The sequence below is a fragment of the Oryx dammah genome, unplaced genomic scaffold (genome assembly GCF_014754425.2).
Source record: "Oryx dammah isolate SB20612 unplaced genomic scaffold, SCBI_Odam_1.1 HiC_scaffold_12, whole genome shotgun sequence".
NCBI lineage: Eukaryota > Metazoa > Chordata > Mammalia > Artiodactyla > Bovidae > Oryx > Oryx dammah.
In genome coordinates this window covers 3,376,678-3,393,386 of record NW_024070196.1, presented here as the reverse complement: position 1 = coordinate 3,393,386, position 16,709 = coordinate 3,376,678, and the positions used below count along the sequence as shown (strand labels likewise).

The following is a 16,709-nucleotide window of genomic DNA, read 5'->3' as shown; positions in this document are numbered from 1 at the left end:
TTTTAATTGTAATTCTGTATTCATGTATGGCTTAATAAAATGATTTAGACTATTTCCATTCTGGAGTATACTAATTCATAATCAATGTTAAAAAAATCACAGCAGAGCAACTACTCTTGTATTAATCTATTTTTTTTAAATTTAAATAGCAGACATAATCATTGTTAAAAAATCAAGTAAAGTTCAAAGCTATAAAAATTCTTCCAAAACACAATGAAAAGGAAATTAATGAAAGAGAATACATTACTTTATGCAAAATAATTGAAATAATAAAAGATAATCCTGTTAGTAGTTGTTCATATATGTAATAATTGTCCTTTGATTTTGCCAAATAATAATAACTTGGCACATGTCATTGATTTATGTCTCAGCAAATAAAATAACCATTAGCTGCATCACAACACATATTGTTACATGCAATCATTAAATATACAAGTTGATGCCAAGCATAATTCCACAAAATATTATTATAAATGAGATGCAGCAAAGTGAGACAAGAACTGTTGTGAAGAAACAGAAGTTCACACGTCACACAGGCTATGTGCATTGCCATCCCAGAGAGTTTCAATATGGAAATGGTTATTCTTTATTTCTAAAAATACTCTAAATGTACATTTTTACATTTAATAAACCTATTAACTATTTTCTGATTATTTAACATAAAAAAAAGAGTTGGACACAACTTAGCAACCAACCAATAACAACATTAAAATCAAAACATGTCATTAAGAGAGTGAAAGATAGGCCATAAATTATTAAAAAAATTGTAAAAAACCAAAGGATGAATAATAATAAAATATATTTAAAGTCTTTATATTTCAGAAAGAAAAACACAATCTTGAAGAAAAATAGGCAAAAATATCAATATGCATGTCATATAGAAGAAAATAGAAATGCTCAATGAACTATGAAAACATGCCCAAACTCACTAGTAGAAAGAAAATCTAAGTTAAAACCACAGTGGGATAATATTTCACACCCACCAGCTTGGCAAGAGGAAGTAAACAGAGACAGCTCTCATTGGATCCTGGTAGAATATAATGGGGGAACTACTTCATAACACAAGTTGGCACCATCTGTACAGCTGAACATAGGCAACCTCTGAGGTATTTGTCCAGCCTACACTTCAGGGCTTAAAGAACTCTTTACTTGTGCACGAGAAGACACATGTATGAGATTGTTCATTATATCCCCAGACAAGAAAACCCCGCTGCTCATCAACAGCAGATGGATAAATAACTTGTGATCTAGATTTACAATAGCATATCATAAAGCAATGAAAATAAAAGAATAGAATAAAAGAAAATAAAAGAATAAAAGAATGCCAGCGACACACTTTAGCATGGATGATTCTAACTCTGAATTTAAAAAACCTATCAATAGAATGCATGCACGCATGCTAAGTCACTTCAGTCATGTCCCATTCTGTGCAGTGCTATGGACTGCATCCTGCCAGGCTCCTTTGTCCATAAAATTCTCTAGACAAGAAGACTGTAGTGGGTTGCTGTGCACTCCTCCAGGGGATCTTCCCAATTCAGGGATCAAACTCACGTCTTCAATGTCTACCTGCATTGGCAGGTGGGTTCTTTACCACTAGTGCACCTGGGAAGCCCAATATCAATAAATACTTAGGGTATTTTTTTAATCCATTTAGGTAAATTCAAAGCAAAACCAATGCTTCTACTAAATTTCTATTTGTAGAAATGCATTTAGTATATTCATAAGGAAATAGTTATACCTGAAGTCTGCACATTAATCAGCCTGGAGCAGTGGAGAGAAAAGATGCAATAAAAAAAATGGCCCAAAGGGAACATAAGTGATAATGACAGTGTTCTATTTTGTAACCTTGGCAGCAGGTACATATCATTCTTTGCTATTCTTCTTTAATAGCTTCTGTACCACACATCATGTAAAAATGTTGAGCAAAAAGCAATTCACAGAAGAGTTATTCAGTGTGATTCTATTATGATGTTTAAGTCAATTAAAAAAATGCACTGTTTAAGGATTCAAACATAATGGGGAAATTATAATGAAAAAAAAAAAAAAAAGGTAGTGTTCAATACCAAACAGAGATTACTGATTTACCGATTATGTTTGGGGTGAAATAAGACAGCTATAAGAGGGAAGGGGCACACAGGGGCTTCTTGAGGTTCAGTGAGGTCTCTTATTTGGAGATGGGTGGTAAAGAGGTGGCCTTTTATTTTAGTGTTGTTTATTAAACAGTTGTATATATCTCTCAACATAACAGCTTATAGCTGCTGCTGCTGCTGCTGCTGCTAAGTCACTTCAGTCGTGTCCGACACAATAAAATTTTGAAATACATTTCAACTTAAGTCAATCACTATTTAATTAAAACTAGAGAGTTTTCTGTAGATGACCACTTTGAACTAACCCTTAGGTGTGTTCTATCTTCATTTTAATGAGAGACTAGAGAAAATAAGGCCAAGCCTGGGCCATGTTAGGGGTGATGAGGCAAAAGGATTTGGGTGACCTGGGAAAATGTGCAAACTCATATTTAGCTTCTCCCTAAATGTTCTAATCTCAGCTCCTTTCCTAGAACCCTCAGACATCAGACTGCTAGAGACTTAATGACTGGTGGGGGAAAAAGTTTTGGTGGTGTTCGCAAATGGCCTTCTTGCCAATAGGCTTCCTGAACTGTTCGTTAACCACGTGATGGGGTGAAGAGATGAAGCCTTCTTGCAGGCTACATCAGAGAGTTTGCTGAGCAAAGGCTGAATGTATAAAAAAAAAAGTAACACTACCCTGAAGGAGAAGGCTTTTGCTTAAGAAATGCCCCCCCTCTCAATTCTTCTCATGTGTACACAGTATGGATTAAATAAGGCAGTTGTACGGTAATACAGAAATTATTAAAAACATTCTTCTTGAGGTTTGACAATGAAGCAGTAGATACATATCTATGACATAGCTGTTAGATTAAAAAAAGAATGTTTCAAATAATCAATTGGTATTCATTTAAGGCACAATAATGGTCTTATTAAAGCTAAATTTAATACATGCTGTATTTGGAAGTAATTTCTTTACCACCACATAGAAACCTTTCCAGCTTTCCTTTTTTGTTGCACTGTTGACATTAAGTGGTGAATTAGAAGAATCTCTGATGAAAATTTCCTAAGGCTAGACATGTGTGCTTATTTTCAGTTCAACCCCATTCTCACTGATCTCCCTATTACATTCCCAATTTTCCCAAATGGATAGGTAAATTATAAGTAGAAACCAATTTATCACCAAATAACAGGTAGGGTAGGACAGATACTGTTTAACTTGGAAATGTGAGGAATAGAATTCTTAGAGAATACACATAAACAAATATTTTCTGATATCTCATCAGCTACCATAAAAATGCTTTGTTGTTTAACTTTGAAATTATTTACATCTAACAATTTCTACCTTTCCAATCTTGAATTTTCTTTGCAGATGCATGCCTTACTAGTAACATTAAGTGGAGCAGAAAATAAAGCATAGAGAAGGGTTACCTGATTTAGAACACAAGGAAAAAACTCCATCTTCATTTCCACTAAAAACTGAGTATTTAATGCTGTCCCGAATTGAGTCTGGAGCAAAAGCTTTTATAGTCACAATAGAAGTACCTGTAAAAATTTAGCCAAAAAAAAAAAAATTTTTTTAGGAAAAGGAAATTCAGGAAAAATCCACTGGGTGGTTATTATTTGCCTATTAATTATATTCTCATTCATTCAGTCAACGATTACCTATTGTATAGTCAATAAGTAATATAGTTAATAAGCATAGTCAATAAGCCAAGCCCCATGAAAGGTGTTGGGGGAATATAATGACAAACAAGACAGAAAAGACCTCTGTCTTCCTGCTGGTTATTAACTGATGGGAGGATATGAACAGTAAACCATTAAAGAAATAAATACATAATCAAGGTAGATTTTGGATGTGCTGCTGCTGCTGCCGCTAAGTGGCTTCAGTTGTGTCCGACTCTTAGTGACCCCATGGACTGCAGCCTACCAGCCTCCTCCACCCATGGGTTTTTCCAGGCAAGAGTACTGGAGTGGGGTGCCATTGCCTTCTCTGTGGATGTGCTGAATTCCCTGCAAAGAATTAAATAAAGTTACCTGATAGAAAATACTTCTGCTGCTGGGGAGGTGAACACCCCTTTGCAGAGGCCTCAGAGGAATGACATTCCAGTTGAACTTTGAAGCATGAGAAGCCACAGAAAGGACTGGCAGAAATGGATTCTAGGAGAAAGAGCAGTGGTAAAGAGGCCCTGCGCTGGGAGAAGACTTGCCTTGATGAGGCACAGTGAGTAGGAGAAACGTGGATGGTAAAGACAGGAATGAGGTGGGCAGGACCAGATTTTACTCTTAGTGCACTGGGAAGACACAGAAGCATTTTAAGGAAGTGAGCAAAATTATTGGATTTAGTTTTAAAAGGCATCAATCTGACTGCTGTCTGGACAAGAAAAAAGGGGGTAAGTATGGAAAAGAGAGGCCAATTAAGATAATACTGCATTGGTTCATGCAAAAAACAACAACCTAGGATAACTGGAGGGGAAGGATGAAAAGAAGGGGTCAATTAAGGTCATATGTTGACACATTTTCCTGAACATTGCATGAGATGTGGGAAAGGAGGTAACAAAGGTTTAAATATAACAAATCTTATTTCAACCAGTTTCCACTAGAGTCATGGGTAAAAGTAACACAACTAGACAGTAATCAAGGTCTTAACTGCATGATACAGATTCACTCAAGAATTGTTAAGCTAGGGCAGAAATAGTCAAGAGAAAACTTCAAGGAAAAGATAGGAACTGATTTGCTGCTGCTGCTGCTAAGTCGCTTCAGTCGTGTCCGACTCTGTGCGACCCCAGAGACGGCAGCCCACCAGGCTCCCCTATCCCTGGGATTCTCCAGGCAAGAATACTGGAGTGGGTTGCCATTTCCTTCTCCAATGCATGAAAGTGAAAAGTCAAAGTGAAGTCGCTCAGTCGTGTCCGACTCTTAGCGACCCCATGGACCGCAGCCCACCAGGCTCCTCTGTCCATGGGACTTTCCAGGCAAGAGTACTGGAGTGGGTTGCCATTGCCTTCTCCAGGAACTGATTTAGGGATAGGAATTAGTGAAGAAAGAAGGAAGCCATGTCAGTTTTTAGGAAACAGACTGATTACCAGCATAAAAGCAAAATCAGCAAGGACTGATAGAGGTAGTAAGACAACTGGTGTGATGAACCGCGGCTTCACTGGAAATGTTTTCAAGAATCTATCTGGGTCCCAAGTACGCAGTCTGTCATCTCTGTTTATATAGTACTTTATGCCCTTTGCTGCTCACCTCTGCCTTGCTTCCTGTCTCTTCCGTCCATTTGTCACTCTCTCATGACTGCCTCTCCTCTCTTATTTTTAACTTTTATTTAATTAACTTTAATAGGGTAAATTTTACATACAAACCTTTCCTGGCCACTCAAATGGTAGAGAATCTGCCTGCAATGCAGCAGACCCAGGTTTAATCCCTGGGTTGGGAAGATCCCCTGGTGAGGTGAATGGCAACCCACTGTAGTCTTCTTGCCTGGAGAATTTAATAGAGAGGAGCCTGGAAGCCTACAGTTGGCTACACTCCATGGGGTCACAAAGAGTCAGACATAACTGATAGACTAACAGAATTTAAGTATTAGTTCTACATACTATACACACTTATAACACAACTATACACACCTGTGACAACTATACACACCCATGGAGCCACCATCACATTTAAGATGTAGAATATTTCTATCTACACAAAAAGCTATCTCAGACCCTTGGCCATTCTACATTTGTTTATCCTTTACTCATCTATGGACATTTGTATTGTTTTCACTATGGGGTTTATGAATAATGCTGCTATAAACATTCATGCAAAAGTATTTTTGTGGACAAACATCTTCATTCCTACAGAAAATGTATATTTAACTTCGTAAGAAATTACAAAACTACTTTCCAAAGTGGTTGTACCATTTAATTAATTAATTTATTATTGAAGTTTAGCTGATTTATAATGTTGTGTTAGTTTCTGGTCTACAGTAAAGTGATTCATTTAAACATACATGTACACAATCTTTTTCATATTCTTTTCTATTATGGTTTATTACAGGATCATGGCATCCGGTCCCATCACTTCATGGCAAATAGATGGGGAAACAGTGGAAACAGTGACAGACTTTACTTTTGGGGGCTCCAAAATCACTGCAGATGGTGACTGCAGCCATGAAATTAAAAGACGCTTACTCCTTGGAAGAAAAGTTATGATCAACCTAGATAGCATATTCAAAAGCAGAGACACTACTTTCCCAACAAAGGTCAAAGCTAGACAGTCAAAGCTTTTTCCAGTAGTCATGTATAGATATGAGGGTTGCACTATAAAGAAAGCTGAGTGCAGAAGAATTGATGCTTTTGAACTGTGGTGTTGGAGAAGACTCTTGAGAGTCCCTTGGACTACAGGGAGATCCAGCCAGTCCATCTGAAAGGAGATCAATCCTGGATGTTTATTGGAAGGACTGATGCTGAAGCTGAAACTCCAATACTTTGGCCACCTGATGCGAAGAGCTGACTCATTCGAAAAAGCCCTGATGCCAGGAAAGATTGAAGGCGTGAGGAGAAGGGGACGACAGAGGATGAGGTGGTTGGATGGCATCACTGACTCAGTGGACATGAGTTTGAGTAAACTCCAGGAGTTGGTCTTGAACAGGGAGGCCTGGTGTGCTGCAGTCCACGGGGTCGCAAAGAGTCGGACACAACTGAGCAACTGAACTGAACTGAATATAGTTCCCTGTGCTATAGAGTAAGACCTTGATGTTTATGGTGGTTGTACCACTTTATATTCCTGCTAGCAACATACAGGAATTCCATTTGCTCTACATTCACCGGTATTGTTAGTCTCTTAAATTTTGGCCATCCTAGTAGGTATGTAGTAGTGATTCATGTGGCCTTAATCTCCCTAATATCTTATGTTGTTGAACATATATTCATGTGCTTATTGTCATTTCCAATCTACTTTTTAGTTCATTTTTGTGCTTTGCCTTCTTGTTCTCCATTTATCCACCACTTCTGATAACTCTTTATTGGTCCTGATCCTCCTGTCACGGGCCCATAACTCATGGCATCTATTTTAGACTCCCACTCTGGCGATGAATGTTCTGAACATACTTGAAGACTGATCTTATCTCTCCACTAAGTTGAACTAAATTCTGTGAGTGCAGAAGAGTTTTATTATATATTTGTATTATATATGTCTCTATAAATCAATATTAGTTTTGCCTATAAAATTTCAGGTACTTACAAATCATATACTAACTGTCATCTTTGCCTTAGCAAACATTTTTGAGAACCAAGTATGTTGCTGTGTGAATCAAGTGTTAGGAGCTTTGCATGTTCCAGATGAAAGGACAAGATAAAACCCTAGAAAAACAACTAAGTAAGAAATCTACCTGATAAGGAGTTCAAGATATTAATCATGAAGATACTCAAAGAACTCAGGATAAAATGGATGAACAGAGCTAGAAATTTAACACACAGTTTGAAAATTTAAAAGAGAACCAAACAAACTGAAGAATATACTGACTGAAATTAAAAATTCACTGGAAGGAAACAACAGTAGATTAGGTGATACAGAGGAATGAATGATTGCCCTGGAAGACAGAGTATCAGAAATCCAATAAGTTGAACAGAAAAAAAAAAAAGAATAAAAAAATGAAGATATTTTAAGGGATCTCTGGGACAATATCAAGGTATATGTTCATTCATACTGTAGAGGTCCCAGAAGAAAAGATAGAAAGGGCTCAGAGAACATATTTGAAGACATAATAACAAGACTTCCCTAAGCTGGGAAAGGAAACATACCTTCAGGTCCAGAAATCATAGAGAATCCCACAAGATTAACACTAAAGAGGATGACACTAGGAAATGTTGTAATTAAAACGTCAAAAATTAAGGATAAAGAGATAATATTAAAAGCAGCAATAGGATATCAATAAGCTATATACCATGGAACTCCCATAAGGCTATCAGCTGACTTTTCAGCAGAAGTTCTGCAGAGCAAAAGGGTGTGGCATAACATATTTAAAGTGGTAAAAGAGACATCAGTTCAATTCAGTCGCTCAGTCGTGTATGACTCTTTGCGACCCCCTGAATCGCAGCATGCAAGGCCTCCTGGCAATCACCAACTCCCGGAGTTCACTCAAACTCATGTGCATCGAGTTGGTGATGCCATCCAGCCATCTCATCCTCTGTTGTCCCCTTCTCCTCCTGCCCCCAATCCCTCCCAGCATCAGGGTCTTTTCCACTGAGTCAACTCTTTGCATGAGGTAGCCAAAGTATTGGAGTTTAAGCTTTAGCATCAGCCCTTCCAATGAACATCCAGGACTGATCTCCTTTAGGATGGACAGGTTGGATTTCCTTGCAGTCCAAGGGACTCTCAAGAGTCTTCTCCAACACCACAGTTCAAAAGCATCAATTCTTCGGTGCTCAGCTTTCTTTATAGTCCAACTCTCACATCCATACATGACCACTGGAAAAACCATAGCCTTGACTAGATGGACCTTTGTTGGCAAAGTAATGTCTCTGCTTTTGAAAATGCTGCTTAGGTTGGTCATAACTTTCCTCCCAAGGAGTAAGCGTCTTTTAATTTCATGGGCAGTCACCATCTGCAGTGATTTTGGAGTCCAAAAAATAAAGTCTGACACTGTTTCCACTGTTTCCCCATCTATTTCCCATGAAGTGATGGGACCAGATGTCATGATCTTCGTTTTCTGAATGTTGAGTTTTAAGCCAACCTTTTCAGTCTCCTCTTTCACCTTCATCAAGAGGCTTTTTAGTTCCTACTCACTTTCTGCCATAAGGGTGGTGTCATCTGCATATCTGAGGTTATTGATATTTCTCCCAGCAATCTTGATTCCAGCTTGTGCTTCTTCCATCCAAGCGTTTCTCATGATGTACTCTGCATAGAAGTTAAATAAGCACCAGTCTGTTGTTCCATGTCCAGTTCTAACTGTTGCTTCCTGACCTGCATATAGGTTTCTCAAGAGGCAGGTCAGGTGGTCTGGTATTCCCATCTCTTTCAGAATTTTCCACAGTTTATTGTGATCCACACAGTCAAAGGTTTTGGCATAGTCAATAAAGCAGAAATAGATGTTTTTCTGGAACTCTCTTGCTTTTTCCATGAGCCAGCAGATGTTGGCAATTTGATCTCTGCTTCCTCTGCCTTTTCTAAAACCAGCTTGAACACCTGGAAGTTTACAGTTCAAGTACTGCTGAAGCCTGGCTTGGAGAATTTTGAGCATTACTTTACTAGCATGTGAGATGAGTGCAATTGTGTGGTAGTTTGAGCCTTCTTTGGCATTGCCTTTCTATGGGATTGGAATGAAAACTGACCTTTTCCAGTCCTGTGGCCACTGCTGAGTTTTCCAAATTTTCTGGCATATTGAGTGCAGCACTTTCACAACATCATCTTTAAGGATTTGAAATAGCTCAGCTGGAATTTCATCACCTCCACTAGCTTTGTTCATAGTGATGCTTTCTAAGGCCCACTTGACCTCACATTCCAGGATGTCTGGCTCTAGGTGAGTGATTGCACCATCATGATGATCTGGGTCATGAAGCTCTTTTTCGTACAGTTCTTCTGTGTATTCTTGCCACCTCTTCTTAATATCTTCTGCTTCTGTTAGGTCCATAACATTTCTGTCCTTTATTGAGCTCATCTTTGCATGAAATGTTCCCTTGGTATCTCTAATTTTCTTGAAGAGATCTCTAGTCTTTCCCATTCTGTTGTTTTCCTCTATTTCTTTGCATTGCTCACTAAGCAAGGCTTTCTTATATTTCCTTGCTATCAATCAGGAGATGGTAAGAGTGAACATTGGCATTCTGGGAATCAGCAGACTACAATGGACTGGAATGGGTGAATTTAAATCAGATGACCACTATACCTTCTACTGTGGGCAGGAATCACTTGGAAGAAATGGAGTAGCCATCATGGTCAACAAAAGAGTCCAAAATGCAGTACTTAGATGCAATCTCAAAAATGACAGAACGATCCTTTTCATTTCCAAGGCAAACCATTCAAATCACAGTAATCCAAGCCTATGCCCCAACCAGTAATGCTGAAGAAGCTGAAGTTGAACAGTTCTATGAAGACCTACAAGAACTTTTAGAACTAACACTCAAAAAAGATGTCCTTTTCATTATAGGGGACTGGAATGCAAAAGTAGGAAGTCAAGAAACACCTGGAGTAACAGGCAAATTTGGCCCTGGAGTATGGAATGAAGCAGGGCAAAGGCTAATAGAGTTTTGCCGAGAGAATGCACTGGTCATAGCAAACACCCTCTTCCAATAACACAAAAGAAGACTCTACACATGGACATCACCAGATAGTCAACACGAAAATCAGATTGATTATATTCTTTGCAGCCAAAGATGGAGAAGCTCTATACAGTCAGCAAAAACAAGACTGGGAGCTGACTGTGGCTCACATCATGAACTCCTTATTGCCAAATTCAGATTGAAACTGAAGAAAGTAGGGAAAACCACTCGACCATTCAGGTATGACCTAAATCAAATCCCTTATGATTATACAGTGGAAGTGAGAAATATATTTAAGGGACTAGATTTGATAGACAGAGTACCTGATGAACTATGGATGGAGGTTCATGACATTGTACAGGAGACAGGGATCAAGACCATTCCCACGGAAATTAAATGCAAAAAAGCAAAACAGCTGTCTGAAGAGGCCTTACAAATATCTGTGAAAAGAAGAGAAGCTAAAAGCAAAGGAGAAAAGGAAAGATAAGCATCTGAATGCAGAGTTCCAAAAGAGACATAACCAAATCTGAAGAAAAGATGAAAAATTTTACAGACAAGCAAAAGCTAAAACAGTTCAGCTCCAGGAATCAAACTTACTAAGAAATATTAAAGGACTAAGTGGAAAAATAAAAGGCCCAAACTAGAAATATGAAAATTACAAAAAGAAAAACTTCTTTCATAAAGGCAAACATACAGTAAAGGTAGATCCATCACTTAGAAAGCTAGTTCAGTTCAGTCGCTCAGTCGTGTCTGACTCTTTGCGACCCCATGAACCACAGCGCACAAGGCCTCCCTGTCCATCACCAACTCCCGGAGTGCACTGAAACACATGTCCATTGAGTCGGTGATACCATCCAGCCATCTCATCCTCTGTCGTCCCCTTCTCCTCCTGCCCTCAAATTTCCCAGCATCAGGGTCTTTTCAAATGAGTCAGATCTTTGCATCAGGTGGCCAAAGTATTGGAGTTTCAGCTTCAACATCAGTCCTACCAATGAACACCCAGGACTGATCGCCTTTAGAATGGACTGGTTGGATCTCCCTGCAGTCCAAGGGACTCTCAAGAGTCTTCTCCAATGCCACAGTTCAAAAGCATCAATTCTTCAGCATCCGGCTTTCTTTATAGTCCAACTCTCACATCCATACACTACCACTGGAAAAACCATAGCCTTGACTAGATGGACCTTTGTTGACAAAGTAATGTCTCTGCTTTTTAGTATGCTGTCTAGGTTGGTCATAACTTTCCTTCCAAGGAGTAAGCATCTTTTAATTTCATGGCTGCAATCATCATCTGCAGTGATTTTGGAGCCCAAGAAAAATAAATTCAGCCACTGTTTCCACTGTTTCCCCATCTATTTGCCATGAAGTGATGGCACCGGATGCCATGATCTTAGTTTTCTGAATGTTGAGCTTTTTTGTTTTTTTAATTAATTAAAAAAGTATTTATTTTAGTTGGAGGCTAATTACTTTACAATATTGTAGTGGTTTTTACCATATATTGCCATGAATCAGCCATGGGTGTACATGTGTTCCCCATCCTGAATGCCCCTCACACTTCTCTCCTGATCCCATCCCTCTGGGTCATCCCAGTGCACCAGTCCTGAGCACCTTGTCTCATGCATTGAACCTGGACTGGTGATCTGTTTCACATATGATAATATACACGTTTCAATGCTATTCAATGCTGTCTCACATATAGGGTTATCATTACCATCTTTCTAAATTCCATATATATGCATTAGTATACTGTACTGGTGTTTTTCTTTCTGGCTTACTTCACTCTGTATAATAGGCTCCAGTTCCATCCACCTCATTAGAACTGATTCAAATGTATTCTTTTCAATGGCTGAGTAATACTCCATTGTGTATATGTACCACAGCTTTCTTATCCATTCATCTGCTGATGGACATCTAGGTTGCTTCCATGTCCTGGCTATTATAAACAGTGCTGTGATGAACATTGGGGTACACGTGTCTCTTTCAACTCTGGTTTCCTCAGTGTGTATGCCCAGCAGTGGGATTGCTGGGTCGTATGGCAGTTTTATTTCCAGTTTTTTAAGGACTCTCCACACTGTTCTCCATAGTGGCTGTATTAGTTTACATTCCCACCAACAGTGTAAGAGGGTTCCCTTTTCTCCACACCCTCTTCAGCATTTATTGCTTGTAGACTTTCAAGCCAACTTTTTCAGTCTCTTCTTTCACTTTCATCAAGAGGCTCTTTAGTTCTTTTTCACTTTCTGCCATAAGGGGTGTGTCATCTGCATATCTAAGGTTATTGATATTTCTCCTGGCAATCTTGATTCCACCTTGTGCTTCCTCCAGCTCAGCATTTCTCATGATGTACTGTGCATATAAGTTAAATAAGCAGGGTGACAATATTCAGGCTCAATGTACTCCTTTCCTGATTTGTAACCAGTCTGTTGTTCCATGTCCAGTTCTAATTGTTGCTTCCTGAGCTGCATACAGGTTTCTCAAGAGGCAGGTCAGGTGGTCTGGTATTCCTATCTCTTTCAGAATTTTCCACAGTTTATTGTGATAAAGCTAGTATGGAGGTTAAAAGGCAATAGCCAAATCATCTATAGCCACAATAAGTAGTTAGAGAATCCAGAAAACAAAAAGATGTCAAAAAATATGATGTCAAAAGTAGTAAATGTGATGGAGTAAAAATGTATGGTTGTTAAAATGTATTCAAACTAAGAAGTCAGCAACTTTAAATAAATAAACAAATAGCTGTCTGTAAACCACAAACAAGCAATCTATACAACAAAACAGAGAAAGGAATCCAAACATAACACATAAACAGTCATCACAAAGGAAGACAGAAAAAAGAAAAAAAGAACTACAGAAACAACCCCTACACAATTAACAAAGTGACAATAAGGTGTACCCATGAATAACTACTTTACATATAAATGGACTAAATTTTCCAATCAGAAGACATAGGGTGGCCAAATGATTGCAAAAAGAATACCTATGTATGTGCTGCTTACAAAAGACCTACTTGAATCTAACACACATAGAACTGTCTTATGACCCAGGAATCTCACTGCTGGGCATACACACCGAGGAAACCAGAATTGAAAGAGACACGTGTACCCCAATGTTCATCGCAGCACTCTTTATAGTAGCCAGGACATGGAAGCAATCTAGATGTCCGTCAGCAGATGAATGGATAAGAAAGCTGTGGTAAATATACACAATGGAGTATTACTCAGCCATTAAAAAGAATACATTTGAATCAGTTCTAATGAGGTGGATGAAACTGGAGCCTATTATACAGAGTGAAGTAAGCCAGAAAGAAAAACACCAATACAGTATACTAATGCATATATATGGAATTTAGAAAGATGATAACGATAACCCTGTATGCAAGACAGCAAAAGAGGCACAGATGTATAGAACAGTCTTTTGGACTCTGTGGGAGAGGGTGGGATGATCTGGGAGAATGGTATTGAAACATGTACAATATCATATAAGAAATGAACCGCCAGTCTAGGTTCGATGCAGAATACAGGATGCTTGGGGCTGGTGCACTGGGATGACCCAGAGGGATGGTATGGGGAGGGAGGTGGGAGGGGGGGTTCAGGATTGGGAACACGTGTACACCCATGGCAGATTCATGTTGATGTATGGCAAAACCAATACAATATTGTAAAGTTTAAAAAAATGAAACACACACACATATATTTAAAGTAGGGGATGGAAAAAGGTATCTCATTCAAATGCAAATGAAAAGAAAGCCAGGGTAGTACTACTCATATCAGAAAAAGTAGACTTTAAAACAAAGATTGTAATGAAAGATGAGGGACAATGCAGAATGATTGTGACCATTCCAATAATATATAACAACTAAAAGTATATATACAGCAAACATGGGAGCAGCTAAATACATAAAGTGAATATTAACAGACATAAAAGGAGAAACTGACAGTAATACCACCCTACTTACCTCAATAGAGAGATCATACAGAAAGAAAATCAACAAGGAAATACCAACCTTAAGCAGCACATTAGATCAGATGGACCTAATAAATATGTACAGAACATTCCATCACAAAGCAGTAGAACACATATCATTTTCAAATGTTCATCAATAGATGAAGGTACAAGAAGATGTGGTATGTATGTACAAGGGACTATTATTCAGTCATAAAAAGAATGATATTTTGTCAGTTTCAACAACTTGGACAGACCTAGAGGGAGCTACACTAAGTGAAATAACTCAGACAGACAAATACTATATGATTTCACTTAATGTAGATTCTAAAATGCAAAAAAAAAAAAAAAAGAGAGAGAGAGAGAGAGAGAGAGAGAACAAACATAACCAAACAGAATCAGAATCATACATATATACAAAAAACAAACAGGTGATTGCCCAAAAGGGATGAGAGAAATAGGTGAGGGAGACTACTAGGTACAAAATCAATGAATTGTGAATTTGGAATGTACAGTATAAGAAGTTGAGTTCACTCACCTGGTCCCAAAGGTGAACCTTCTTCAGAGATCACAAATCCGAGACCGTTCAGTGTAAGCTGCCATCCTGTTCATGTTACTTAAACATCGAACGTGAAACACACCCCAAACTGAGATTCACACCCCGTGTCAGTTTATGAAGAACGTGTACACTTTTCAACCTAAAGACAGCTGTGCGCAGTTGGTCATTTTATCCATGTAACGACTGAGGAAGCTGACATCTAGTGACTTTACATCTTGAACTGAAAAAATCTCAGAGGTGACAGGTGATTAAGACTTGACAATATATTCCATAGTGAGAATGTATTCTGTGATGTCAATGTATTCCGTGGTTTCCCACTGGACTAATTATTTCATAAAGCCCATGTTTCAGGCAAAAAAAAAAAAAAGTTGAGTTCAGTTCAGTTGCTCAGTAATGTCAGATTCTTTGCAGGCCCATGGACTTCAGCATGCCAGGCTTCCTTGTCCATCACCAATTCCCAAAGCTTGATCAAACTCATGTCCATCAAGCAGGTGATGCCATCTTATCCTCTGTTGTCCCCTTTTCTACCTGGCTTCAATCTTTCCCAGCATCAGGGTCTTTCCTAGTGAGTCAGTTCTTCACATCAGGTGGCCAAATTATTGGAGTTTCAGCTTCAGCATCAGTTCTTCCAGTGAATATTCAGGACTGATTTCCTTTAGGGTTGACAGGTTGGATCTCCTCACAGTCCAAGGGACTCTCAAGAGTCTTCACCAACACCACAGTTCAAAAGCATCAATTCTTTGGCACTCAGCTTTAACTCTCACATCCATACATGACTATTGGAAAAACCAAAGCTTTGACTAGATGGACCTTTATTGGCAAACTAATGTCTCTGAATTTTAATATGCTGTCTATGTTGGTCATAGCTTTTCTTTCAAGGAGCAAGTTATTTTAATTTCATGACTGCAGTCACCATCTGCAGGGATTTTGGAGCCCAAGAAAATAAGGTCTGTCACTGTTTACATTGTTTCCCCACCTTTTGCCATGAAATGATGGGACCAGATGCCATGAACTTAGTATTTTGAATGTTGAGTTTTAAGGCAACTTTTTCAGTCTCTTCTTTCACTTTCATCAAGAGGCTCTTTAGTTCTTGTTCGCTTTCTGCCATAAAGGTGGTGTTATCTGTGTATCTGAGGTTATTGATATTTCTTCCAGCAATCTTGATTCTAGTTTGAGCTTCATCCAGTCCAGCATTTCTAATGATGTACTCTGCATCAAAGTTAAATAAGCAGGGTGACAATATACAACCTTGACATACTCCTTTCCCAATTTGGAACCAGTCTGTTATTCCATGTCTGGTTCTAACTGTTGCTTTTGACCTGCATACAGATTTCTCAGGAGGCAGGTAAGGTGGTCTGGTATGTTCATCTCTTTAAGAATTTGCCACATTATGTTGTGATCCACACAGTCAAAAGATTTGCCATAGTCAATAAAGCAGAAGTGGATGTTTTTCTGAAATTCTCTTGCTTTTTTTTTATGATCCAGTGGATGCCGGCAATCTGATCTCTGGTTTCTCTGCCTTTTCAAATCTGGCTTGAACCTCTGGAAGTTCAGGGTTCAAGTACTGTTGAAGCCTGGCTTGGAGAATTTTGAGCATTACTTTGCTAGCATGTAAGATGAGTGAAACTATGCGGTAGTTTGTATATTCTTTGGCATTGCTTTTCTTTAGGATTGGAATGAAAACTGACCTTTTCCAGTCCTGTGGCCACTGCTGAGTTTTCCAAATTTGCTGGCATATTGAGTGCAGCACTTTCCCAGCATCATCTGTTAGGATTTGAAATAGCTTAGCTGGAATTCCATCACCTCCATTAGCTTTGTTCATAGTGATGCTTCCTAAGGTTCACTTGACTTCACATTCCAGGATGTCTGGCTCTAGGTGAACCACCCCCAAAATATGTCCTTTTCATCATA

General features: G+C 38.7%; 1 protein-coding gene across 1 annotated transcript in view; it reads right to left on the bottom strand.

Moving 5' to 3' along the window:
• The window catches only part of DCHS2 (dachsous cadherin-related 2), a 347,149-nt gene that overhangs the window by 45,770 nt on the left and 284,670 nt on the right, over positions 1-16,709 (bottom strand). Inside the window, exon 14 of the mRNA XM_040251351.1 lies at positions 3,495-3,608. Within this exon, the coding sequence (XP_040107285.1) occupies positions 3,495-3,608 (114 nt within the window). The remainder of the gene's footprint in view (positions 1-3,494; positions 3,609-16,709) is intronic.